The sequence below is a fragment of the Aulonocara sp. 'chitande type north' Nkhata Bay genome, linkage group LG23, assembly GCF_057382095.1.
Source record: "Aulonocara sp. 'chitande type north' Nkhata Bay isolate Kocher_YH1m ecotype deep benthic linkage group LG23, A_spYH_male_GT1.1, whole genome shotgun sequence".
NCBI classification, from domain to species: domain Eukaryota; kingdom Metazoa; phylum Chordata; class Actinopteri; order Cichliformes; family Cichlidae; genus Aulonocara; species Aulonocara sp. 'chitande type north' Nkhata Bay.
This window is the reverse complement of record NC_141365.1, coordinates 10,980,725-11,007,437: the sequence shown is the minus strand read 5'-3', so window position 1 is coordinate 11,007,437 and position 26,713 is coordinate 10,980,725. Positions and strand designations below refer to the sequence as shown.

Below are 26,713 nucleotides of genomic sequence, written 5' to 3'. Positions count from 1 at the left end.
TATAGAAATGAGTCATTGTCAGAATGACAAACTGCCTGAATAACATTACCAAATCTCAAAGTAAATGATTATTTTTCTGTTGCCTGTGTTCTGGGCTCATCACAAGAACAATGGCTGTGTGTACTGTGTCGCATAATGGCTTTTGCCTAATTTTGTCTCTTTAAAAGGTGGGAGATAAATAAGCCTCTGGAGATAATTCTAGACGGCCAAACACAATGGTGAATTATAAATAATCTTGCGTGGGAGAAATTACGGGGAATTGTATAGTGTAAGCTCGTGTCTGCAACAGTTTAACTGAAAATCAGTCCTTTGCATTTCCCGTGAGGCGATTCCAGTAAATATCCAGCAATAATCACTGAAGTCGAGGTTGATGTTTATCTACATATGAACATTTTTTACTGTACTTTCACAACAACACACAAGTCTGACAGTGACAGTCTAATTATTTCTAATTGTGAGCAAATTGCATAGTGAGCAGGTTTTACTATAATGGTGACTACTTGCAGGAGTCTCTCTGCAGAGCTACATGATACAACTCGACTCATTGGAGAGGCTCTGTAAACATGCGGCAGTGTGTGTCACGGCATGTTTAAAATTCTCGTGTTTTAAAATTCTCCAATTCCAACCAAATGCTTATAAATTTCAGGGATTATCTAGAGCGTGTGCCCCTATTAAACGATCAATATTAAATGTCACAATTCTAGTCAATATTTGATGAGGCCTATTTTCTAACAATGCAGCTTTCAGGGCTTAGAATCAATATTTTACATAAAAGTAAATTTTTCATAATGTTAGCTTTGAAAGCCCAAGTGCATTATTAATATCAGTTACAAGAGAAGTGTGAAAAGTGACAGGTTCCATATGCATTTGCTAAAATTCAGTGGAGGTGAAAACTATATGCTGTGCACTGATTGCGCCACAAATCTTCACTGTACTGTCAGCCTCCTGGATCCCTCCTGGCAGGGGGCAAACAACAAGACGATCTCTGTCAGAGGCTGTGTATTTTGCCACCCCTGCTGTGTTTAAAATCCATCACTGCCAACATAGTTCTCTTCTCTGAAACTTTTCTTTTATTGGAGTCTAGAAATCCCATCTCTGTAGTTTAGCTCCTTTGTCCTCACTTTGTTTATGAGTCTCACTGAGAGTGGTCTCTGCTGTCTTGCCTTGCTCTGGCGTTGGTGTTTCTCCTTCTCCTTCCTTTTCCCTCTTCCTCTCTCGGATAATCTCCACCAGCCTCTGAAACTTCTGGTTTAGCTCCTCTATCCCTCCCACCACACTCCCCTCATCCTTTTCTCCGTCGCTCTCCAGCGAACTCAGCGACTCGGCCCTTGAATCACGGCCCTCAAACTCGTAAGTCTGCAGTGAGTCATATGGTGGCTGTGACAGGTCAAAGGTGACCTGGTCCAGACGAATATTCAAGAGCTCCTCCATCCTGAGAGGCTGCGGGTTGGTCGTTTCTGTTCTCGCCGGCTCCGCCCCACTTGCCCAGCCTCTGCTGTTGCCAAACATCCCCTCAGGTAAGGGCAAAGACTGTGGGGTCAAATCCTTTCCCTGGAGTCCACACATGTTCAGTAGCTGCACTCCCGCTGGGTGCAGCCCACTGCTGTTAGTCCCATTCATACACGTCCCTCGGCTGTTTGGGTTCAGCGAGCCCACAATGCTGTATGTGTCTCCTTTCAGGTACACAGGAGTGTTTACAGAGCTCATTTGACTGCTGTTTGAATAATTTTGCTCGGAAATGGAGGGAATAGAAGAATCAGTATCAATGTCATCTACGGTGCAGCTCGTGGCTCCAGTGCTGATTTGAGTCTGGGATGACCCCGGTCGCCCCTCTTGTTGGTTTGATGAGAAGCTGGTGTGACTTTGGCATGAAGACTCATTTGGGTCACAGTAGGTCGAATTTGCAACAATGCTGGTGATCGGTGTCGACTCTGGTTCTGTTGATTTTGTCTGGAAAAACAAGGAGATGATTTAAAAAGACACGAAGAGAGAAACGTATGGAATCAAAGGAGTGACTTTTTCAACTTTCTTCCAGTAAACACCACTAAATATTTAATTCTGGACTTGAAACACCCCTGAATTGATTGTTCTGACATCAGTTCATCTATGTGCAGTATGTGGTTTTGAGACGTTTGATCTGAGCAGTATCTTGAAAGACTGGTTGCGTGACTCTAAAAACTTTAAAAATGTTAGTTTCCAAAGGTTTTACTTATTTTTATTTTGAACAGGCTGTGCAGTCTCAGACTCGCACGCCAAAAATAAGATCTTTCTGATATAATCATAAAGGGACACTTAAACATCACATAATCATTCACTGATTCACAGTTTAAAATAATTCTTAAATGTATCCACTAGTCTTTTACTGGGCCCTCAGATTACCCACTCTTTTAAACTCTTTAGCCAGTTTTCTTCTGATTGGCTACCCTTTGCAAACAGAATATCAACATATTAGGGCATTCTCTTTCTCTGCTATCATACAAAGTCAAGAACAGATAAAATTGTCTAAAACTGAGCATTAGATCAGTTTAAAGCATCAGCCTTATAATGTTTATATTTAATATGAGCGTCACACAGCAGAATGGGTCCCCTACAAGTGTATAATTTCACAGTTAGCTATTAACTTTCATTTAAGTTGGTAATCCCTTATTTGAATCCATATAACTGTTACAACCATTGTTAAATTTCATGTTTTTTTTTCAGCACTCTTGTCTGACCTTAGCTGGGTCCTGATTCTCCTTTGTGCCAGCTGCGATTGCTTCACTGCCTTCATTTCGCTCTGTAATTTTGCTTTTCACCATGCCTTCTGCTTCGAAACTACTGGTGCTCATCTCAGGAGAGTGCAGCACAGGCTCAAAGGTGTTCTGGTTCTGGATGATGAGGGAATTGCTGAAATGACCTCTGGTGAGCCCGTGGGTCAGCTGAGTTAGCTGCAGACCTGCCTCCAGTGGCCCGGCTGGATAATCTCTGAGAACAGGCAGCGTGTGGAGGCCGTAGCAGAAGCGCCCGTAGAGCAGAGCGGAGCCCGGACGTTGTTGAGAGTCCAGGCCTGGGCATGGGTGACGACTCCAGCTGTACGTCCTGGCCCTTGGCAGATTTTGCTGGGTGTACCATCTGCACCAAGAGATAAATGTCAGAGAAGCACACAGTCAAAGACACACACACACACACACACACTCGTTTTCATATCTTAGTAAGGACATCTAATTGAAGAAATGCTTTCCTTAGCCGCTTAGCATCGTTGTATTTTTACTCAGTTGTATATAGTATTTGTATTCTATTTTTATCTTATTGTATATTTATTTTATTTTATTCTACTGTATATAGTATTTCATTTTATTCTATTCTGTACAGCTGTGTACTGTATTTATTCTTATTGTATTCTAATTTTTGCCTCATAACTTTTGCACTGTCCACTTCCTGCTGTGACAAAACAAATTTCCCACGTGTGGGACTAATAAAGGTTATCTTATCTTATCTTATCTTACCCTGACCCTAACCATCAAAAATGAACGCCTAACCCTAAAACTAAACATAACCAAACTGTAGCTTAAAACCACATTTTGAGCCTCAAAAATGCCTTCAAACTTGTGGGGATGTGGCTTTTCTCCCTGTAAGTGACTGTTGGTCCCCACAAGTATAGTGGCATGCCAATTTTCTATCCTCACAAAGATGTCTAAACATGTACACCCCCCCCCCCCGCCCCCCCCCCCCACACACACACACACTTCCTACAACCCAGGATAAACTTTTATTTTATTTCTGGGATCAGCTCACATGGTTCGGTTGTTGTGCATGTGCTGTATTCTGTGCATGCTCTGCAGCGCTGTAATGTCAAAAGCTGCAGTATCTGCTTCCCCTCCCCCCTCATCGTCATACGATATGATGTTCTCCCTGACATCATCCTCCTCGAAGGTTGAGTGGGAGTCTCGTTTCTGATGGCGCAATGACAGCGAGAGTGCACACACCACTAACGGGCAAAAAAAAAAAAAAAAAAAGAGACACATGACCATATACTCTTTGGACATTACAGAAGCAACCTGACACAACTGCTCAACGTCTTTAAAAAAAGTGACAAACAACACACAATGTTTAAAGTAGTTCAGAGACTTCAGAGAACTGACCAACCGTACCCAGAAGAGTTGTGACACAGGCCAGCATGGCCAGTAATGTCACCAAACTGAATATAAGTGACGGAGAAGCGGACGGCACGGGAAGACAAACCATGTGTCTCTCCCATCTCCTGTCCCTCTGTCTGCCCCTGTCCTCAGTCTGCATGCCCCCCCGCAAACAGGGACAAATAGTCACGGTGACTGTGCCAGTGTTGGTTAGACCCGAGGCCCCGTCGCGCAGCACGACTGGCACGTAAAGGGTGAGTAAAGATGAGGAGAAGCCAGGCAGGGGCTCTAAGGCTGTCTGCAGCACCAGGCTGGCTGTCACACCTGATAAAGTGGCAGAAAAAAATTAAAAAAAACAAAACACACACACATCATACACGGTCACTGCGCAACAAACATGCACCACTTTTGGCTGGTGTCAGTTTTCTGGGTTTTGCATGGAAAATAAAAATAGGGCCAATGTTTTCAACCTCCGTTTTCTCTGATGGAGAGGTTGAGGGCAGAGCTGGACTCTGGAGGGATGCTGAAGTGAACCAAAGCGTCCTGTCCTCCTTGATCTCTGTCGATGGCTCGTAAAACCTGAACCACCTGAAGAAATCACAGATGAAAATTCATTGTTTTAATAATACAAAGGAGGTTAGAATTCTCTAAGAAGAAACAAAATAAATCAAAGGATGATTAAAGGTTGAAAAAGCATTTCTGTCTTTCACAAAAACATCTAAATTTGTTCAAATGAAACAATCAAATAAAAATTTCTTATTCAAACGTGTACTTCTAGTTTTATAAGTTTTCTTGTTTTCATTATTGCAGCAAAAACCATTCAATTTAGATTCTGAAATTACCTCCACAGATGTTTTTATTGTTTATAGTGTTTGTCTGACACAGGGGGTTTACAGGAATTAACGATGCGTATGATCCAACATTACTGTTTTTAATTTTAGTGCTGTTCGTTAATGTTCACTGTATAGTGCTGTATTGAATTATCATATTAAATCTCTCTATTATTTTTACATCCCTGATTTTATTTGCAGGCAGTGCTACAGGAGTTAGCAGCGTCAAACTGTAACCCGAAGGCTCTGGATCAAACGTGCTCCTGTGTGTGTTTTCTCTACACACATGTCAGGATAACTGGTGACTGTGGAACTCATGGAACATGAGTCTGACTCTAGTCCAGCCTCTACAACCTCCGGATGCACATTTTCCCCCTGTTTGCACTTTTACATAGAAACTTTCTCACACTTAAATGGTAGCGGGGAATAAAGCTCTCCATCTGAATTGCCATTTCATATCTGCACTCTGTGCATGTTCTGAAAAGTTCTTCATGCTTTATCTTTCAGTTGCAATGAACTGTGTAAAATGTGTAAAAGAAAAGAAAAATCTGAATGCAATGATTTGCAAACCTCACAAACTCCCAGTTTATTCACAAAAAACGTAAAAACGTATAAAATGTTTAAAAAAACAACAAATGGTAAATGGCCTGCATTTGTATAGCGCTTTTCTAGTCCATAGGACCCCAAAGCGCTTTACACTACATTCAGTCATCCACCCATTCACACACACATTCACACACTGGCGATAGCAAGCTACATTGTAGCCACAGCTGCCCTGGGGCGCACTGACAGAGGCGAGGCTGCCGGACACAGGCGCCACCGGGCCCTCTGACCACCACCAGTAGGCAAACACGGGGTTAGTATCTTGCCCAAGGATATTTGGCATGCAGCCAGGATGCAGCCTGGGATCGAACCACCGACCTTCTGATTAGTGGCTGACCTGCTCTGCCACCTGAGCTACAGCCAACAAGAACGCAAAAACAAAAAGAAAGCATTTTAAGAAGAAAAAAGACAATTTTGAATTTTACAGCAGCATAAAATGTTTACCACTGTGTAGCATCCCCTCTTCTAGCAACAGTCTGTAAACGTCTGGGAAATGAGGAGACGAGCTGCTGGACTTTGCTGATAGAGGATTTTAGCTGCTCAACAGTCCTGGGTTTTCTTTTGTTTCATGATGCAAAAAATATTTTCAGTTGGCAAAAGATCTGGACTGCAGGCAGCCCAGTTCAACACCCAGATTCTTCCACTACAAAGCCATGCTGCTCTGCATGCAATATATGATTTAGCATTTTCTTTCTGGCATCTTTTTCTGGTCTTTTTTTGAGGCCTTCCCTGAAAAAGACGTCATCTGAATTTGAGCAGATGTTGCTCTAAAACCATCATCAGCATCAATGGTGTCTTTCCAGATGTGCAAGCTGCACTTGCATACCATCAGAGACTCAGGCCTTTGAAATGAGCATTGGTAACAGGCAGGTTGGTCTCTTTCCTTTTTAGTTACAACGTAATTTTTATTTAGAAAAAAATAGAAATTTGTTAATTTGTTTGGAGAACTTTAGCTAAATCAGTGAAACAGAATAGACACATATGTATATTAAAGAGTGATGGCCGTGATCTGATTGTGGTATAAATTGCTGAAGGTACACATTACAGTTTCCTGGTTCTATGAAGGAGTATTTGGTGCCTCACTGTGTTACCCTCTGATGTACTGGCTACTTGTCCAGGGCACGCTCAACATCTTGCCCAAAGTCAGCAGAGATAGGCTTCAACTGCCCTGCAACCCCAATTGGATTAGAAAATGAATGGATGGATGAGTGATTTTATTTAGCCTATTGTTTTAAATGTGCGCTTCATCCATGAAAAGCACTTTATAAGATTGTTTTGTAACTGCCCAATAAATCAGGTTTATTATTTGTCTTATTATAAAAGCAACCAGCCAGGCAAACACGAGGGAGGCCTTTAATTATGAAGCAGTCACGGGAAACAAAAACTGACCGCTCATTTATTTCTTATAACAGCGAATCAGTTTAAAAAATGTTCAGAATTAAATTAGATCAGAGCTGCAATTGTTACTGACTGACCTTTGTTTATTAAAACACACTGCTGCACTAGCTGTCAAGTCAACCAACCAAGAATTACAGCTTTAAAGTCGCACTAATGCTTTGCTTTTTCAAGTTTCCTAATTCCGTGCAACAGAATTAGCATGAAGGTCCACTTTGAAGGAATACCAGTCATCCATATTAAAATTAGGAATTGGTTATTATAATATTTGGAAATGCACTCAGCTACTCGAACGTTTGAGGGTGAGTTTCATCTGAGCTTGTCTTTTTTAATCACAGTGATTTTACTCGTACATAATATTTAATTAGCTTCCTGTTAAATTTCACATTTACTTTACAAAAGCTCCTCTTCCAAACAACCTCCTGGATAATCAGGCCCCATCATAGCTTAAATACTTAATAGTACCATATTATCCTAATAAACGTCAAGGCTAGATTACTGTAATTCACTTTATTGTGGTCTCCACTCTTCCCTTTTACATAGATTACAGACAGTTCAGAATGCTGCAGCACGCATTCTAACTAAAACCAAGAAGTTTGCCCTCATTACTCCTGTCCTTGCTGATCTGCACTGGTTGCCTGTCAAATATCGTATTCAATTTAAAATTTTGTTGTTTACTTTTAAAATGACCAATAACACTGCACCAAGCTATCTTAAGGAACTTTTAAACCCATATGCTCCTGCTAGGGCTTTAAGGTCATCCTCACAGTTACTGCTGGTTCAGCCCAGATCTCGACTGAAATCTAGAGGTGATCGATCGTTTGCTCTAGTTGCACCGGAGCTGTGGAACAATCTCCCGATTGGCATCCGGGCGTCTGATTCTATTCATTCTTTTAAATCACAGCTAAAAACATATCTTTTTAAACTTGCCTTTTCTACCAGTTAAATGCTGGCTTGCTTGCAGTGACCTATTGACCTATTGTATTAAATTCTCTGCTATCTTTCCATTATTGGTGTCTTTTATCATGGTGGTACAGTCTTACCTTGCTATAACCTATGTGCTGCAGTTTACTCTTATTGGTGGCTTTTATCTGTGAACATAATTCGTTACCTTTATGTATTTGATGTTAATGTGTGAACTGTTTTATTTTTTATTGTTTTATGTAAAGCACTTTGGTATGCCCAAGGCTTTTAAATGTGCTCTATAAATAAAGATTGTTGTTGTTGTTGTTGTTAACACCCCCAGCTGGTCTCAGCACACCACAGCCCCTTTACTGACCCTGGTTCTGCTGGAGATCCCTGTTAAAAGAATGTTCTTCCTTTCCGTGTCACCGACTGCTGCTCATAGACCATCCCCGTGATATTGTAAGGTACTTTACCTTTCTACATAGAGAACCTTGAAGACTGTTGTGAATGTGTGCTATCTAAACACTGATAAGATATGTTGTAAATGACGATCATAATTAGTGGAATAATTCATCATACTAATAATAATGTCATTGCAATCGCAAAGTTCCACTGTCAGCAACCATCAAAGGCATATTTTGTTGCCTAATGCAAGCCTATCATGTTTAAAGGCTAATTGATTATGCTAGCATTTCTTAGAACAAAATCCCCTGAGGAGTCCAGAGACAGGCTGGTTCTCCACACACTGGACTAGCCAAAATCTACTTCTTTCCAGCTGTGCAACCATGATCAGCACATGATGGTTGCTGAAAAATGGGCCTCTGCACGCCTACAGAGATGCGCCGTGAAAAATCCTAAAGGATTTATGATGAATTATTTCATTAATCCTGAATTTAATTTACAATATCTCTAATCACTTTTTGTTCTATTGGATTTAAAAAGACAAATGTGCTTTGCTTTCTAAGGGATCCCAAACATCTGAGAGGTAAAAGGTGATCTGGTCTCTACTTCTGTAAGTGGGACAGAAAGTTGCTCAGGCTTTGAAAAATAATCACTTGCGGGAGTTTGAGACAGAATGAACAAAAACAAGAGCACAGTCTGAAGTTAAATGAAATAACAGGCAAAAACAAAACAAGAACGGACCTGACCGGGGGCACTGGAGTCACATACTGACGTCGTGTACTGCCTGTCCAACTCCGGCGCATTGTCATTCTGGTCTAGTGTCTCTATGGCAACCACAACCCTTGACACAAGATTTGGGTTGTCTAAAAAAAAAAGAAAAAAACAAGAGACTGACACTAATGTTAAAAAATTTGCACAGACTTTCTATCATTTTTACTACACACTTTGTATTCCCTACTGCAGGCAGCGCTTTCAGTGAAAGATTACTTTGGTGAGCTCTGCTGCTCTGAGCGCCCGAGGGCAGAAGGTCTGACATACCCCTCTGTGTGGCGATGACAGTGATATTATGCCACTGCTCCTGCTCACGGTCCAGCTCCATCACAGTGTTGATAAAGCCAGTGTCAGAGGCGATGCGGAACAGAGCCTCGGGGTCTGACTGGGGATCGATGGAGTACCTGAGATAAAGTAATAGGCACCATCAAGAATAGGAAGGGCAAAGAGAGCCCTGAGTGAGCGAGCAGGTGACTAAATGAGAGAGTGTCGGTGTGATAATTACCTAATGTTGGTGCTTTGTCCTGTATCTGGGTCCACGGCGTAGACCCGACCGACAGAGCAGACAGGGGGGCAGTTCTCAGAAACATCCAGATGGTACAGAGCCTGGGAGAATCGCGGTGGCTCATCAGCATTAAGGACCATGACCCGGACTGTTGCCTGGTTCTTAAAGGGACCTTTTCTTATGTATCGGGGATCCACTATAGGGTTTGTAACTTCCACTGAGAAAGTATACGAATTACGTGTTTCATAATCCAGGATCTGTTGAACAAAGAATAAAGCAGTTACTCTTTATTTAAGAGCTCTCATATATGGTTAAAATATGCATCTGCTGTTTATTACTGCCCACATGCAAAACCTCATTATTCATTTATCTCTGAGTGTAATATACGACTTCCATTTTAGACTTTCATTTTTTATCTGTCTTTCATACATTTCTTGGAAATTAATCATCATCCTCTTGTCTTACTACATTCTTTGCAACCTCTTAATCTAAGATTCCAAAGTGCAATAATTATGTTTGAATGTCCAACGCTTTTAAAACGCTTAAAAGTAAAAAGACAACTTCACACTGGCTGCTTTTAACACTTCAAGTGAGCTACAGTTGATTACTCGTTCACTGTTACTCATTAATTGCTCATAGCAGAGCCCGGGGAGTCTGAACCTATCAGCAACAGTGGGAGTTTGAGTGGGGTGCTGAAGTGTTTATCTGCTTATAACAAATTAATTTGCAAATACCTGACCAAAGCACATTTTTTAATCACCGCAAATGTTGCAAATTGGAGATGTTTTTCTCATTATGTGGCTATTTAAGCATAAACACCTACATACGGCTTCAAATAGTAAGCTATTATGAAAATTGGTATAGGCAATAAAGTAAAGCTGCTTTGCACACCTCTGCTGCAGCTGCGTCCAGCCACTCACCTTGTTCAGCACAATGACAGCCTCTTTATTTCTTCCAGTTACGTTGAATATTTCAGCCTCCTCAGTGTCCAGGATGGTAAACTCCAGCTGTGCATTTTCTCCCAGATCAGGATCAGTGGCAGTGAGACGGCCCACCTCCACACCTGGAGCCGCCAGCTCTGATACAGAGAAGGACCACACACCTGCAGGGAGGAAAACAGAGAGTTTAACAGTTTCAGTGCTGCAACTGAATGCTGATGACGATGGCTCAATTTGATATCAAAGCATGCACTTCTACACACATTTCACGACCAGATTTAAAGGTGTGCTGACATTATTTTCAGAAAGTATAAGTACCGGCTGCTGTAATCAATGAACGGATCCAGATTGCCTACTTATGCAATTCCAGAGTAAGAACTGGGCCACGACAGTCATAGTTCTCAGTGGAAAAATGAATTTCAAGACTCAACTAAAGCTCGTATCACATCCAATAAGGTGAATATCTTCAAAGCGACTGGAAATTTAGTGTGGAATTTTCTCTTTGAGGCAATCTACATTTTCACCTTGCTGAGCCGAGCTGTAGAAAAGGTGACACAGGAGAAACTTTACACCAAAGTGCCTGTACTTCTACTCAAACAAAAATATGAAACTATCCTGAGTTCCCTTCTTTAGTACAGGCTAGTCCAGGCTAATTTAAAAATAGAATTAAAAAACAATGAAAAACACACAATCAGTACGAGGAGCTTTGTTCCACAGCTTTTGGGGCTAAACAAGTGAATGCATCATCCCCTTTTAACAGTAACAGTTAATGAGTCTCTGATCTTAAAGGTTCAGGGGGTTCTGGGTGACATAAGGTATTAGGAGTATTATGTAGCATGTAGTAATTTCAAAGTAATCAGTAAAATCTGAAATCAGAATCTGTAGTGAATCAGAACCAGAGTAATTTTGGACCTCAAGTGTTTGTGCTGTGTTTTGTACAAACTGTAGATTGATGTGTTCCCCATTTTAAAAACCATTCAAGTATCGGAAATATGTCAACGCAGCTAGCACGGTCTTTTGCTATCAACGTTGATACGGACGTTCAAATTAGGCTCGGCAATTTAGACATTTTCTCTTTTCTGACCGATTTTTAAAAATGGTTCGAATGACTTCATTAGGCAAAAACTTTAAACATTTGATGACTCAAACTACTCGAATGCAAAGTTTATTTCCTATCTAAAGAATATCTTAGATCTTTGAACTGATGCACAATTAAGAACCATCCCAGAGCCATCAGTAACATTTTACTGACTGACATTTTTAAACTACAACACAATTGATACTGAAAGCAGTTTAACAGCCCCGGTGCTACACTTGTCTAATAAATCCCATCAGTAATGAAGACAGTAAAAAGACTCTAAAGCCTCAAATTCACTGAGAGTTATTTCCCACTTTGCTATGAATGAGCTGTATTTATTAAAATGAGAATTACAGAGTTAATTTGTTTTTCTGTTATGTTTAGTTAGGATTAGAGCGCGTCTCTTTAGCAGGCATGAAAGCAGGCACAGCGATCTGAGGCAGGTCTCTTTTACTTGGTGACTTGCACATATCTCGTAATGCTGCGTGGCACATTTAGGGAAATGCTTTCGTTTTAATCAAAGCAGATCTACCTTGCTGATTGTTAATCATTCAATTCCTCCGCATAATGACGAAGATTTAAATATTCCACTCTTGCATTCAAAAACTAAATGAGCCATTTGCGTAAACTGTGGCATTATTGTCAAACTGAAAATAACGACTTGCAGTAAGGGGGGAAAAGATGTAGTCAGATATCAGTAAATAAATAACAGGCTGCTGACATTTGGAAATATTAAATAGCTTCTATAAAACATTGTATTGCAGAACAATTTATCAACGTGAGGAGAAGGGGCTTTAAACATTAAGATGAATAGCGGTAAGCATAGACAGTCTGCGAGATGAAGAAGACGAAAAAGCCAGCAAAGATGAAGTAGTATACGGGGAAAATGCAGTATGTGTCTCAAAGTGTTAGACACATTCTGCAGTGATTTTACTGTCTATTGAAGCAGAAAGCACTGAACTTTAAGATGAAATATTAATATCATGGAACAGGGAAAAGCTTGGATAAGAAAAGTGGACATGATCTTTCACTCTTCTACGTCAAGCCAGAATCCATTTAAACCTCAGGGACCAAATGGGAGTGTTTATATCAACGTTAAGAGTAGTCTTGGCAAAGGTTATGTGATTACAATTGATGCTAAAAACAATGATTAGGAAGAGTGCACAAAACAGAGGAGTGGACTGACAAGCTATTTAGCTCGTTTAGGGCTTTAGGTCTTATCTTGAATCTGTCAAAGTGACTTGGACCCAGAGGAGGCTAAAATATCAAACTGCTGTCACAAATGCCACGACAAGATGTTTCATCCTTAGATATCTCACACACACACTTACATCCTAGAGCGACAGATATTGAAAGTAGCCAACAGTTAAATGTTGATCTGCTTACTCCTTCTAAAGTGAGGGGGATTGTCGTTGACATCGCTCAGCCTCACTGTGACGGTCGTAGTTCCCGATAATCCACCAAGATGGCCCCCCATGTCTTTGGCCTGGAGGACGACCAGATACTCATCCTGAGTCTCTCTGTCCATGTCAGGTACCGCCGTCCGCAAAATGCCTGGTGGAGAGAGGAGAGCAGGACATGCAGCAACAAAATCAAAACAGCAACAGATTTCACAGTGACACCGCGCCTCTTTGAATTACCATCAGCGCGAGTCAGATGCACATATTTTAGAATTAGGAAGCTGCACGCATGTAACTTCAGGCCACTTCTGTTTTTGAATAGATCACAGAAGATGCAGGAACACGCAAATGTTCTTATCCATACTGGACATAAGGTGGAAAGGGATACGGCGCACAATATATACAGTGAGAGCAGTGCCAGGATTAGCTATGTGTATTGTAAACATCAGCAGAAGAGTCAGGTTATGAAACAGCTTTTAAAAAGGTTGAGCCGCACTTTGGAAGATATCACAGACCTGTCTGAGGGTCCACAGAGAAAAAGTCCTGGCCGTGAGTAATGGCATACACCAGCCGAGCGCTGTTTCCATATGTTGGATCATCAGCATCTCTGGCTGTGACCTGGATTATTGACGTGCCTGTAGAAGAGGGGAAGCATGATACAGATGACAGGTCAATGGACTCTTGCATATTAAGAACGTTAAAACAGGTGGCTGCTTAATGAGCCATGTAGCAGGAATACTTCACCCAAAAACTGAGCAAATATAACAAATATAATCCAACTCTCTGCTGTCTCACAACACACACACACACACACACACACACACACACACACACACACACACACACACACACACACACACACACACACAAAGTTCCAAAATACATATGCTGTTTGAATAAATACAGATCCATTCCCAGTAACAATATTGCTCAATTTCTCTTCTTGAAATGGTGCCAGTAGAAGTGCATTCAGCCACATCCACATTTTGGCAAAAACACGATTGTTTGCAGAGTACTCAGAGAATGAATAGACAGCTGGCGAGGTGATCGAGAAGCAGAAATATTTTTCAAGTATTCATTCTTTCTAGCCTTGATAGCAGGAAGCATAATCTGTATATAAAAGATGGACTGACAAGTCAAATATCCAAATATCTACTTTGAGCATTTTTAAAAAGTTCAAATTTTATAACAGTTTGTGAATGTGGATAATTCATAAAGGTATGAGTAATGGGCAGTGTGTTTCCAACAACAGGATAGCATTAGCTTTTCAACTAAAGGTGCAAAAAAGAATCCTATAACATAGCAACTGTTGATATTTTGGCCAGCTAAGCTGTGCTAAGCAAGCTTATTGTTTTATATGACTTTGTAGCTAACTAGACATTGGATGCTAACTTAATTCCTCTAAAATTGTAAAATTCGATTGTAATGTTAGCCAGCTACAGGCAATTTTCCTTTTAAGCCATTGGCTGGGCTAGCTTTGGTGTTGTGTGATATATTTTTTGGTCAGATCCATATAACTCATTATGTTATTACATTGACTGATATAATTTCCCACAGTTGACTAACAGGTAACAGATAACTTCCGCAAAAGTCTTTCACAGATGCAAAAATTACAATTGCGTTTCTCGACACCTGTTAGTGATGTCTGAGATTTTGCCCTGGCTACAGAGTGAAAAAGACTGTGTCTGTTTTGTTTTTCAGAACAAAGCCTTTGTTGGGTAAAACACTGCTAACATTTGATCACCTCTCAGGAGATTTTGTGTGGTTGCACTGCAGTGTTGTTTGCTGCATACCTATGTTGGCCATCTCCGGCACCATGGCAACATAAGGTTCATTGGGGAAGACAGGTGGGTTGTCGTTGATGTCCTGAACTCTGATGATGAACTCAGAGGACGGCTCCAGGGCTCGGCCGGTCTCACGGTCTGTAGCAGTCGCGACGAGACGATACTCATCTTTCTCCTCTCGGTCCAGAGACTTGGTGACATGTATGTTGCCCGTCTTGCTGTCGATCACAAACACAGAGCCCACTCCCTCTCCCTCCAACATGTATTTAGTGCTTCCGTCTCCTTTGTCCATATCCGTGTGCAGCTGGAAAAACAAATACGTACAGACTAAATGGCTGTAACACCTTCATGCAACATTACCTACAGATGCTGATGCAGGTATCACTCTTTAACACTTGCATTTGTTTAGCAGATACCACAAACCTGACTATGTGAAATGAGTGATTTATGCTAAGGCAGGATGGGCTCACTGAATCTAAAATGAATGGCACCAGGTGTGGAAGATACATATGGGACGGGGATGAGTACTGATGCATACAGCTAATTAACTCAATGGACCAAGCATGCCATCGGGGGTTTGTTGAGGGCAAATCCACATCAGTGTGGACAGTGGCGCTGCAAATGTCATATATGTATGCTCACAGATGCATTCTGCTAACTCAAGCACTATCCATCTGTAAATCTTTCTGTCTCTTCTATCCATCTGTCTCTTTCCTCCCCTTCTCGTAAATCCATCTGCCTGACTTGCCTTTACCTTATAAACCACCTCGTTTTCCAGTCCTTGTTTTTCTCCATTTTCATCACCTTACCTCGCTTACTCAGAATGCCCATCTGCTCGCAATTCTCCTTCTTTCTCGCTCTCTCCCTCTGTCTGGCTGTTTTGCTCCGTGGTGCAGAATAGTGGTTTGGTATTTAATGGCAGCGAGGATATTAGTGTGAGCTTGATAGGTAAAAGGCCAAACACACAAAAATAGAAAGCTAAAGAGATTACTCAGCCTTCATCACACTGAGCTTTCTGACCGAGAACCTTCACATTTCTCTATCCTCAAGGCCCATCTGCACATGTTCATAATCCACAAGGCTTATTCACAATCTTTGCAGTGGACCTTAGATACTCATGAGAGCCTTGACTTTCAATTGCAGCTGCAACATTGTCTGTTTACAAATGTGCAGAGCAATTGCACACGATTGTTGCCAGGCTTATTCATTTTGTGGCACAAAAAATTGTATGTGCAACACAAAAATAGACAAGTTTAATTGCCTACATAATGATTAACATAGAGTCATTTGTGTGGTTAAGACAGCTGCCCACCTTAAAGTGAGAACATGTGATGGAAAATATTGCACATAAATGCATTTAAAGTGCAGATTTGCACACTATTGTCTGCCCCACAGCACAGCATTCAAGCAGAGATCAAGGAAAAATATAAGATTAGTGTATATTGTGTGTGTATATGTGATGTGCATGTGTTGGAAGGATGAAGTTGGGATTATACATACTCACGATAGCATACCCTACAAATTGCTAGATAAGGGATTCAGGTTTTTTTTTATTCATCTCTTACCCACCCCCTTCTCCCTCCTTTCTTCTTTAAAGCTAGCTTTGATTTTGATCCCACACTTCACCACGAGAGACATCTTTGTCAGAGTCTGTGCCCACCTCGCTCCCCTGCCCCCCCTTGCTTCCCACTTTCTATCCAGACCTCCTCTCCTCACTGTCTAATTGCTGGCTCAGTCCTGCTGCGCTTCAGTCAGCATGGAAAAACACTCTCACTGTGGGGAAGAAATTTATCCACCCCGTACAAGCAAAGCAAGAAAAAGAGGGAACTGTCTCTTCCAATCCCTTTGTCACTTTCTCTCTCACTCTGTAATCTCAATTTTCCCCTCCTCTCACTCATGCAGTACATACACCTCTGGGTTTATATCTGCTTCACACTGCTTTCCTTGCAAGAGAAATTCTTTCTTCTTTCGCACGGGTGGTGGCACCTGTGATTTGAACTAGGGCTGAACGATATATCGCATTTGCGATAATATCGCGACATGATCAAGTGCAATTTTCTAACCGCAAAGGCTGCGATTATACGCTGCGATTATACTCCGTTTACGTGACATGCGCGAGTAAAACATGTGATATGATCAAACGAGATTGTCTAACCACAGAGGCTGCACTCTGGTCACGTGACACGGGGAGCAAAGTTTTGAAACAGTCTACCGAGAGTGAACTAGCAAGCAAAGCTGTAGCCTACACAATGGCCTCAGGTTCAACAGAACCAGAGCCTGCGGGGATGCTAGTACCAAAGAGGAATGGAACATCAGCCGTGTGGGAATATTTTGGGTTTAAAACAGATGATGTCGCACAGAGTCAGGTACTGTGTAAAACCTGTCTTGGTAGAGTTTCTACATCTCGCGGAAACACTACGAATTTGTACCAGCACCTTAAGACTCGGCACAAAACAGAGTATGGTAGATGTATGGCTAAAAAATCTAGTAGTGTGCAGAATAAACCTAGTAACGTTACTCGGCAAGGATCACTGACCGAACTGTTTGATGGTGTTACGCCATATGAATGCACTTCAAAACGGCACGTGGAAATCACCAAAGCAGTAACCCACTGCATCGCGAAAGACATGATGCCCGTCAATACGGTGACCAAGCCTGGGTTCAATAATTTGGTAACTACACTGGATAAGAGGTACAGAATGCCCTCCCGCACGTATTTCAGTCAGACTGCAATACCCGAGCTACATATGCAATGTAGGCGGAGGGTCGCAGCGGAGTTAAAGGCTGTTGAGTTTTTTGCGGCGACAACAGACATGTGGTCAAGCCGTACAGCAGAGCCCTATCAAAGTCTGACGGTGCATTACATTACCGAAGACCTCCACCTCGAAGCTCGCAGCCTACAAACGGCCTACTTCCCCGAAGACCACACAGGGGAAAACATTGCTGCTGGCCTGAGAGAGGGGCTTGCGTGTTGGGATCTCCCTGAAGACAACCTTGTCTGCATAACGACGGACAATGCGTCAAATATGGTGAAAGCAGCACAGCTGAACGAATGGACCAGGCTCCAGTGTTTCGGACACAGATTACATCTTGCTATTGGTAAGTTACTGCCGTGAGAGAGAGAGAGAGAGAGAGAGTGTGTGCGTGTGCATGCATGTATGTGCGAGCCTGTGTATCACTCTCTCCTACAAACACACCACACTATTATTTATCTTGTTCTTTACTGCTGTTAATTCTAGATATGTTATGTCAACCCCACCCTGATGTACCCACCTCTTCTTATGTATTTTCTTTTTTGTTTTTGTCTTATGGTCTTATGTTCTTGTATGTCATGATGTATGTAACAGTAGCTTTGGCAACACTGTTCCCATAGTCATGCTAATAAAGCAACTTTGAATTTGAGAGAGAGAGAGAAATGGTGAAACCTTGCATCATAACTGCAATTGTATGTCTAACACTAATTTTACTTTTTACTTTATTTTTTTTTCCCTCCAGAAAATGCAATCAAAGATGGTAGAGTATCAAGAGCAATTGGGCTGTGCAAGAAGTTGGTGGGGCACTTCTCGCACAGTTGGAAGAAAAAGGCAGCTCTCACTGAGGCACAGAAGGAGCTTAAGCTTCCTGAGCACTCTCTCATTACTGAGTGCCCTACAAGATGGGGGTCCAAAGAGAAAATGATTGCCAGAGTGCTGGAACAGATGAAAGCCATATCGCAGGTATTGACAGGTGACCGACATGCACGCTCCCTCATCCCAACCTGGCAGGATGCTGAAGTGTTGGAGTCCATTCATAAGGCACTGCATCCTCTCTCCGAATTTACTGATGCTCTTTCTGGAGAAGAGTATGTGAGCATCTCCTACCTCAAGCCAGTTCTCCATCTTCTGGCAACATCAGTCTTGGCTGAAGATGCTGCGGACACTGATCTGACTAGATCAATTAAAACCAAGGTCCTGGCATACCTCAACGACAAGTATAGTGACCTCAACACCCAGGAGCTTTTGGATGTTGCGTCGTTCATGGACCCTAGGTTCAAAACGCAATACATCAGCGCAGACAACCTTCCTGCCATTAAGGCCCGACTGAAGACAGAAATGGTGGAATCGGCTAGACGTACACATAATCAGGTAAATCCTTGAAAATTATATTTCCACAAACACATAATATTTAAAAATAAGCTAACTGCAAAACTAATGTCTCTCTTCCCATCTGGCAGGAGAAGAGGTCTCGCACTGAAACTGCTCAAAATTCTCCAAGTGCACAGGCCTCTGGGGGAAAGGCAAAGAAGACTATTGGTAGTCTTTTTAAAACCAGTGCGGCCTCTTCAGCTTTGCCTCTGCCACTTGAAGATGTCGTGGAGGCAGAGTTGAATAGTTACCTGTTGACCCCTGTCATTGACGGAGAGGATGATCCCTTAGCCTGGTGGAAGGTGCACAACATTCACTTTCCACGACTGTGCAAGATGGCCCGCAAATATCTGTGTGTGCCAGCCACAAGTGCCCCCTCAGAGCGTCTGTTCAGCACTGGAGGGAATATAGTGACCTGCACTCGCTCATCCTTAAAGCCAGCAAAAGTAGATATGCTAGTCTTCCTAGCAAAAAACCTGTGAGCTAGGATGATTATGGCTAACTGAGCCATACTCATTGTGCACTTTAGTTTGTGCTGTGTTGCTGTTACTTACTGCAGATAATCAAGATGTTCAGCCAGTTTTAATTTAAAGGCGTGTTTGTGTGTGTGTTTACACAATTGTTATTATGTTTGCACCTTATGTGTAATGTTACTGACTGCAGAGATCAGTAAGATGTGTGTATTTTTTATTTATTAGTTTTATTTATTTAATATTATTTTTTAATTGAATGACTGTCTAGTAGTTCACAGATGTCGAAAAACTGAGTGTGGTAAAGCCACTGATTTTTTTTATGTATATTTCTGCAATCTGCACATTGTACTGACTTTCATTTTAATGTTTACACCAGGGTTCCTTGTCAGCACTTTATGCTCAGATGTTTGTAAGCTAAAAATAAACTATTGTGTATGTTCAAATATACTGTTGTGATTGAAGAAGTTAAATAAAAATGTCAGTCATCAATTCATGCATCACCTCATGTCATCATAACAGAGGTCTGTCTTCCAGGAAAGAACAGTTTAAAATTAATGTAATATAGTATTGGCCATACTATAAGATGTATTGCTTGTCTTTGTTTAATAATACAGAAGACAAAGACCTTAAAAAATAATCGCATATCGCATCGCAATCGCAATATTGGGGCAAAAAATCGCAATTAGATTATTTTCCATAATCGTTCAGCCCTAATTTGAACTGTTGATAGCTCACCTCAAACCTTGCACCGACAATGGCTTTGACATGATCATCTCTCTATTTCTGGCAAACAAAATGAGCTACCTCTGAGAGAAAACACTGTGCTTCCGAACTCCTCGCAATGGAAGCATGCTTTATTACATGAATATCAACATCAAGACTTTACTTGCAGAGAAATAAACAGTCCCGCGTGTCTATTGATTGCTTTAACACCCCTCCCTGACTGTACCAATAACAACCACAGTGGAAGATTAAACATTTATGAGGTGTATACCGCACTGGTAAGAATCCAATCTAGACTGTCACTATAAAGTATACTGCGAGCTACAAAGTGGTTGGCAGAATTCCCTGTTAGCGTTACAGTTGATATAATCCAACTCTGAGTATGCCGTAGCTGCCAGCAGCTGCATTAGCGTGGAGCTTCTAACTGTGAAGTGCTACAAGTAAACCCCTGGGATTGAATGGTTCAGGTGTGCAGTGGATTAAATCATCTCAGACACTCTTCATGTTGCGACACAGACAGCAGTTGAGGCTTGCTGGTGTGCTGATGGTAAAAACTCAAGTATGTGACTTGACAAGTGGGGATGGTGACGCATAAAGAGTGCGATCTGATCTGTGCCTCACTCTCAAGCATGCAATGGAACATTTTTAACATTGCAAATATGTTTTTTGTTTGTTTTGCAAGCACATGAATTGTAAATTGAGAGAAATTTTTGTAATGCTAAGAAGATAAATATACTTCATTGGGTGAACTTTGTTAGTAATTGGTTGCACCCCCTTTTACCTTTTGAACTGCGTGAATTCTATTTGGTATAGATTCAACAAGGTGCTGGAAACATTTTTCAGACACTTTTGGACCCTATTGACACGATAGCATTGGATGTCATTTGCAGCTGACTTGTCGACTGCACATCCACGATGGGAATTTTGTCACATCCCATCCTACATCTCGATTGGATTGAGATCTGATGACTGTGGAGGCCGTTTAAGTTTAAGATTATATGAGCTTGTGATGCCGTGTCTTATCCTGCTAGAAGTAACTGGGTACACGGTCAGGATATGACATCAAGGATATGACATAAAGGTCATGAATGGACATGGTCAGCAACAATACTCAGGTGGAAAACGGCTTTTAAACAATGTTCAGTTGGTACTAAGAGGCACAAAGTCTGCCAAGAAAATAGCCCCCACACCATTACACCACCACTATCAGCCCGAAGTGTGATACAAGGCAAGATGGAAATTGGGACGCAACGTTTTTCCAATCTTCTTCTTGACAACTTTGGTGAGTCGGTGTGAATTTCCTATTATTCTATATAGCAGTGGCACCTGGTGTAGTCTTTTGCTGCTGTAGCCCATCTGCTTTAAGGTTCAATGTGTGGCACATTTAAAGATGCTCTTCTGCATACATTGGTTGCAATGAGCGCTTATTTGAATTACACTTGCCCTCCTATTAGCTCAAAGCAGTCCAGCCTGTCTTCTCTGACCTACAGTCTCAACAAGACATTTGACCACGTCTACGTGTCTGAATGTACTGAATTGCTATCATATCAACCTAATAAAGTGGCAGAGGACTGTAGATTGTTCACTTTTGTTTTCTTTTTTTGGGGGGGAGGGGCTGGGTGTATTTTCTTAATATACATGGTACCAATATCGAGACATTGTTTTCCTTGTAATATCTTTGTGAATAACATGAGGCAAAATTTGCCATTTTTATAATTAATGTTTTATATGACAGATTTTCCTGCAACTGAATCGCTAGTACTTCAGTATTCATTGGTGACATGCATCCATTAAGAATTGCCAAATGTCAACATAGGCATACACGTAATTAGTTGATGGTACTGGTTATAAACTTAATTTTATACATTTCTGTCTGTACTTCATTAAGCTTGCAAGATATGTGTTTTTGAAAGCTCACTAATTTAAATTCTGAGAAATAAATGCCCAGACAATTGATGCATGTACCAACAAAGGGAGCTTTAGCCAATAGTAGTCTAACAGGCCCAACTTCTGATAAAGTGAATCTCTGAACTGGACCTCGCCACTGTTTATGGTGTTTTTAATGGATTTATATAATCAATAACATGACCTGCTGTGTGAAGTCACTCAAGAAATTTCCGAGGATACTGTAATACATTTTTGGTCCGTTACTTAGCACTAATTAAAAGATATGTGTGGGTGTGCATTGAGTCCATACATTTTATAGATGCAGCTTTGTGTAAGCTGATAACTTAGCACGCCATCTTCTCATCCAAATAACTTCTGGCTCAAAAACTCCAACATTGGCCAGCCTTACTCCTGTGATCAAAATGTGTCCAAAACCATATACGCAGTTTAACATTATCTTTTATTATTTTTAGTTTCCTGTTTTGACTAATAAGTCAGTTAGCAGTGCAATAATTCATAGGTTTTTTATATATACCAAAATCGCTGGCCAAATTTCCTGACAATCTGCTCAGGTGGAGAATTATCCGTTCGCTAAGCTCAACCAAATGTTAGTGGTTGTTTCATTTAGAAAAACAAAACATGTAATAAGAGAGGATGAAATGATAAATGATGAATAAAAGACAGACTAGAAGGAAAAAGAAGAAAATAGGTGGAGGACTGATAGCCAGCCATTGGACAAAAGCCATAAGTGGGAAAGTGATAACACACAGCAAGCATGACAGGCCATCAATTTTATGTTTAATATATTTGGCCAGTCCAAATTAATAGCTTTCAACATTGTTTTCTTTTAAACCCTTTTCTTTTATTAATAGTGGCTAGTTAAACATGTTTTTATGTCGATCTTGTTATTTCTGTACACACACACACACACACACACACACACACATACACACACATACACACACACACACACACATATATATATATATATATATGGTCTCGGGCATTTCTACTTTGTAGAGCGTAAATAATTACAGGTAGGAAAATTTTAATGAATCCCTGCTTTGTGTGTAGTATGTTTGTGTGCAGGTTTTAAGCACCGATTTGTGTGTATGAACAGTGAATGAGGCTCAAACAGGAGCTTGGGGACACACAGAGCAGAGGATGAGAGAGGTAATAAATGAAGCAGAGTGGAAAGGTTGTCATTGGGAAATTATTTGGACAAAGAAAAACATGTAAATAAATGAATGCACTGCGAACAGAAAAGATTTATGTAAATACATGTATTGAGCACAGGAGAGATTTCTGTTTGCTCCAATTAAACCCTTTGCGTGGCAATAACTTATCTATAAAAATGATTGCGCTTGCAAAAATATTTGTTGGTTCTCAAAAATAAGGCGCAATTTACATTTATGTTGTAATACAGTGAGATTCAGGTGATTCGCATGTGCATGCTGACTGGTTGTGCCGACAGCTTACCCGTCCAATGAGCACAGGCTCAGGCCCTCTGTACTCCTCAATCACAAAGAACTGGTTCCAGAGCCAGCTCCTACGGCGGCGAGAGTGAGGCAGCAGGTAAGGCTCTGACTGACTATGTTCAGACTCTGTGACCCATTTAGAGAGGCCCCGTAGCCTCTCAGGCTGAACGTCACCGACACCTGTCTCCAAATAGAGTTGAGGCTGGAGAGCGTACTCCTCCTCTGAGCTTGGCACTAGACTGTGATCATTAATTACACCTTCAACCTCTCCATTAGTCAAATTGTTCCTTTTCTCACGGTTCACACTGAGTTCAGAGCTATGTTTAGGTATAAGAGGTTTGGCAGAAGAATCTGGAGGTTTAAGTCTCATGTCGATTTGCTTTCCTGCATTGCTCTTAAAGTCAGAATCATTAGGTTTGCCGTCATTTAGTTGAAAAACCACATTTGGCAGAGTTCTTGCATCACTCTCTGAAGCCTGTACATGGCTTTCCAATTCTTTGATTCCAATAAAAATTTTGTCCAGGGACTTTGGATGATGTAAAACTTGTTGCTTTTTGTCTGATATTACTTGAGAATCCGGATCCTCCTCTGAAAGGCCGACAGCCTCTGAGATGCCGTGTCTTTCCCATTTGCAGAATAAAAGAAAAAGAAGCACAACATGTGCTGCCATTGCTGAGGTTCACCGATCACTTTGTCTTGTGAAGTGGCTGACAAAGGGCTGATCAGCTGCCGGTTTTTATGATGGTTTATTTCCAGCATGCCTTCGTCCTGCCCCTGCTTCGGTTCTTCCGCCCCTCTCCCTGGTGTTTGTCTTCATTTCGGCTTCTTTACTCAAATATTCCCATGCAGTGCACATGCTGCAGAGGATCACCTGAGAGAAGACATAATTAGTGCGATCTTGACTATATTCATTATTATGAGAAACAAGTGCTTTAAGATACAGAAGTGAAAAGACACAAAAAAGTCTGCCATCACACTCATTATATGAAGACGACATTTATTTCAGGACATATTTAAAGATAAATGTTTGTTCTGCCGTTTGCTCAACAGCTTTGTTTGCTAATCTGAGCCTTCTGCCAGCTGCTGTGCAAATAACTGTGAGTTTTGAACAGAAACTATGATAATTACATCTCATAAGAAGTTACCTGAAAAGGACAATTCGCTTTGTACCTGATACTGTTGATGATATTCCTCTCATTGGCGTTTTGTGTGATTCTGGTTATTGATCTCATTCTCAGAAAGGTAAGTGCGGTCCTAAAAAATTTCAATTAATTCAGAGCCTGAAGGTATGGCGATGAGGTGGAGCTCAGGTACTTTACTGCTCCTTGTCACACACAATTGCCTGGACAGCAGGTGATTGATGCCATCCCTAAAGATGGGCTACCCATGCTTCAGTGCCCAGTTCTGAAACAAGTTCCCCTTAAGAGATTAATTAGGCTCATAAATAATTTAATCAATGACTTGTCCTCATTTCCCTAAAGTTTAATGATCTGCTTTTTGTCAGTATTTGAGTCAGATCTCTGGCCATTGATCTTTGAAACTTGATGCAGTGCAAAGTGTCAGCAACTTAACAAGATCCAAAACTATACGACAGTGCATCCATGTCCCACATGGATCCATCGCTCTGGCTCACTTTTTCCCTGCAATGAATGTTCTGACAGCTGCTTTCACCTTTATGCATGCATGGAGGCGTGCATTATCATCTTTGCACAGCAAAATACATGAGTCATGGGTACACAGGGAGGTAGTCTTCAAACATATGTAAATAAAGTTTCCATGCCTTTCTCTTCTGAACAGATTTGGAAGCTAAAATTCTTAAAAATAATGTAGAGATTTCCCTGCATTTCATGCAAATTATCAATAATTTGGCTAGAGGACATAAAATACAGTGCACACTGGGAAGACTAAATCCCCTGGCCTCATCTCACTTAATAAATGTACAGAGCACCAAGTACTTTGATAAATTTTGAGGGAACGTGGCACAAAGTTGGCCTATAGAAATGCAGTAGGCTTTGATGGTTTCTATAATACGAACCAGAACATTTCTTAACCCCAACATTTTCTGATACGATATGCTGCATGGGCACATTAAAATTAAGCCAATGTTCTTTCTTCTCTGCAGATAGTGACCCACTTAAAGAAGTACACTTGAGAACAGAGACAATTTGAGCTTTGATCACAGGAAATATTAAGTAATTTCTGCCCTTTTTACGTCATTATTTTCCCCTCAAATGGCAATCCACCCTTAATTATTTTTGCTGCATTTTGCGCACCAAATTTATCAAGTCATCCATATGTAATGCTTCATGTTCATCATCGGCATCTGTTTGCCGGTTTCCCAAATCTATGGAAATACAAAAAGTGGCTCTTCCAAAACACTTTTGTCTTCCTCAGCTATTGTGCATTAGCATAGATTGAGCTTACGGCTTACATTTCTCTCTGCCAGCTTTGGTCCAAAACCCATGTTGCCAGCAGTACATGTCATTCACCGTTGTTTGAAGTCTTTAGAGTAAGGGTGTGTGTGTGTAAGATATGTGTGAAATGTAAGGCAAGGGATAGAGGATGAAAGCGTGAGGACGATTTGCTGTTGCTGGCTCAGAATGGAATGATGAGTGGTGACATAGCTCTAAATTGCAAATCGCTGTTTCAGTCTCACTTCACTCTGCATCGAGATGCTTCACTGCAACAAGGCTATTCCGTTTTTATTAAAAATAGCCTGTGCATGTTAGGCCTCTTACATAGGAAAAAAATGGGAGATGGGGGCATAAAGGAGGCAGAGCAGGGGAAGTGGTAGTGGAAGTACACTGGGGAGGGGGGTGAGGGGAGATGGGTGGCTTAAACATCCAGGATGTGGACAGATTCTGCTCCATTTGAACATCTCTGGCTTACCCTCCTTTTGCCATTCGTCTTAATGCCCACAGACCTCTCATCCATTCTCGCTGGCTCAGTGCACACAGGGAAATCTCTTAAGTCTATCCAAGTCAGACTGGTGAAGAGAGGCCCACTGTACTCAGCACATCAGTCACTTCATTATTGTCAAGGTTTGACACACCAGACAGCTTAAGTGAGCAAATGCCCTGTGATAAGTCAGTGTTTAGCCATGTTTTATTTGTCATGTGAAGAGGCAGTGTAATATTACCAGAGAATTTTAAATATGATAGTCAACTCCCACACTCCGTTTTATAGGGGGCGCTCTTGAGAGAGTCGAGAACTAATGGAGCCCTGTGGAGCAGTATAAAATGTAAATCATTTTCTTGGAACAATTTTTACCATATTTTTGACAGAAGGGGTGCAGCTCCAT

At 41.3% G+C, this 26,713-nt stretch overlaps 2 protein-coding genes across 2 annotated transcripts in view; one reads left to right on the top strand and one right to left on the bottom strand.

Annotated features, from left to right (window-relative positions):
* Positions 1-26,713, bottom strand: part of LOC147301260 (cadherin-7-like) — a 28,046-nt gene continuing 1,333 nt past the window's right edge. The window contains exons 2-14 of the mRNA XM_086283907.1: positions 23,414-24,283; positions 14,737-15,031; positions 13,459-13,578; positions 12,930-13,097; positions 10,448-10,629; positions 9,528-9,784; positions 9,290-9,426; positions 8,993-9,114; positions 4,586-4,703; positions 4,131-4,439; positions 3,775-3,967; positions 2,715-3,111; positions 1-1,950 (exon numbers count right to left, since the gene is read on the bottom strand). Of these exons, the coding sequence (XP_086140033.1) occupies positions 1,081-1,950; positions 2,715-3,111; positions 3,775-3,967; positions 4,131-4,439; positions 4,586-4,703; positions 8,993-9,114; positions 9,290-9,426; positions 9,528-9,784; positions 10,448-10,629; positions 12,930-13,097; positions 13,459-13,578; positions 14,737-15,031; positions 23,414-24,082 (3,837 nt within the window). The 5' untranslated portion in view covers positions 24,083-24,283 and the 3' untranslated portion in view covers positions 1-1,080. The remainder of the gene's footprint in view (positions 1,951-2,714; positions 3,112-3,774; positions 3,968-4,130; positions 4,440-4,585; positions 4,704-8,992; positions 9,115-9,289; positions 9,427-9,527; positions 9,785-10,447; positions 10,630-12,929; positions 13,098-13,458; positions 13,579-14,736; positions 15,032-23,413; positions 24,284-26,713) is intronic.
* Positions 17,318-19,998, top strand: LOC147301261 (E3 SUMO-protein ligase ZBED1-like). The gene is made up of 3 exons (XM_086283078.1): positions 17,318-17,826; positions 18,223-18,851; positions 18,941-19,998. Exons 1-3 carry the CDS (start codon positions 17,355-17,357, stop codon positions 19,331-19,333), a joined length of 1,494 nt encoding a protein of 497 aa, XP_086139204.1. The 5' UTR covers positions 17,318-17,354; the 3' UTR covers positions 19,334-19,998.

Bases quoted from the DNA above. Each gene is read 5' to 3' on its own strand.
- LOC147301261 (XM_086283078.1), top strand. From the start codon at position 17,355: ATGATGCCCGTCAATACGGTGACCAAGCCTGGGTTCAATAATTTGGTA. The intron at 17,827-18,222 runs GTAAGTTACTGC...TTTTCCCTCCAG, and splicing joins CAGATTACATCTTGCTATTG to AAAATGCAATCAAAGATGGT. The intron at 18,852-18,940 runs GTAAATCCTTGA...CCCATCTGGCAG, and splicing joins CTAGACGTACACATAATCAG to GAGAAGAGGTCTCGCACTGA.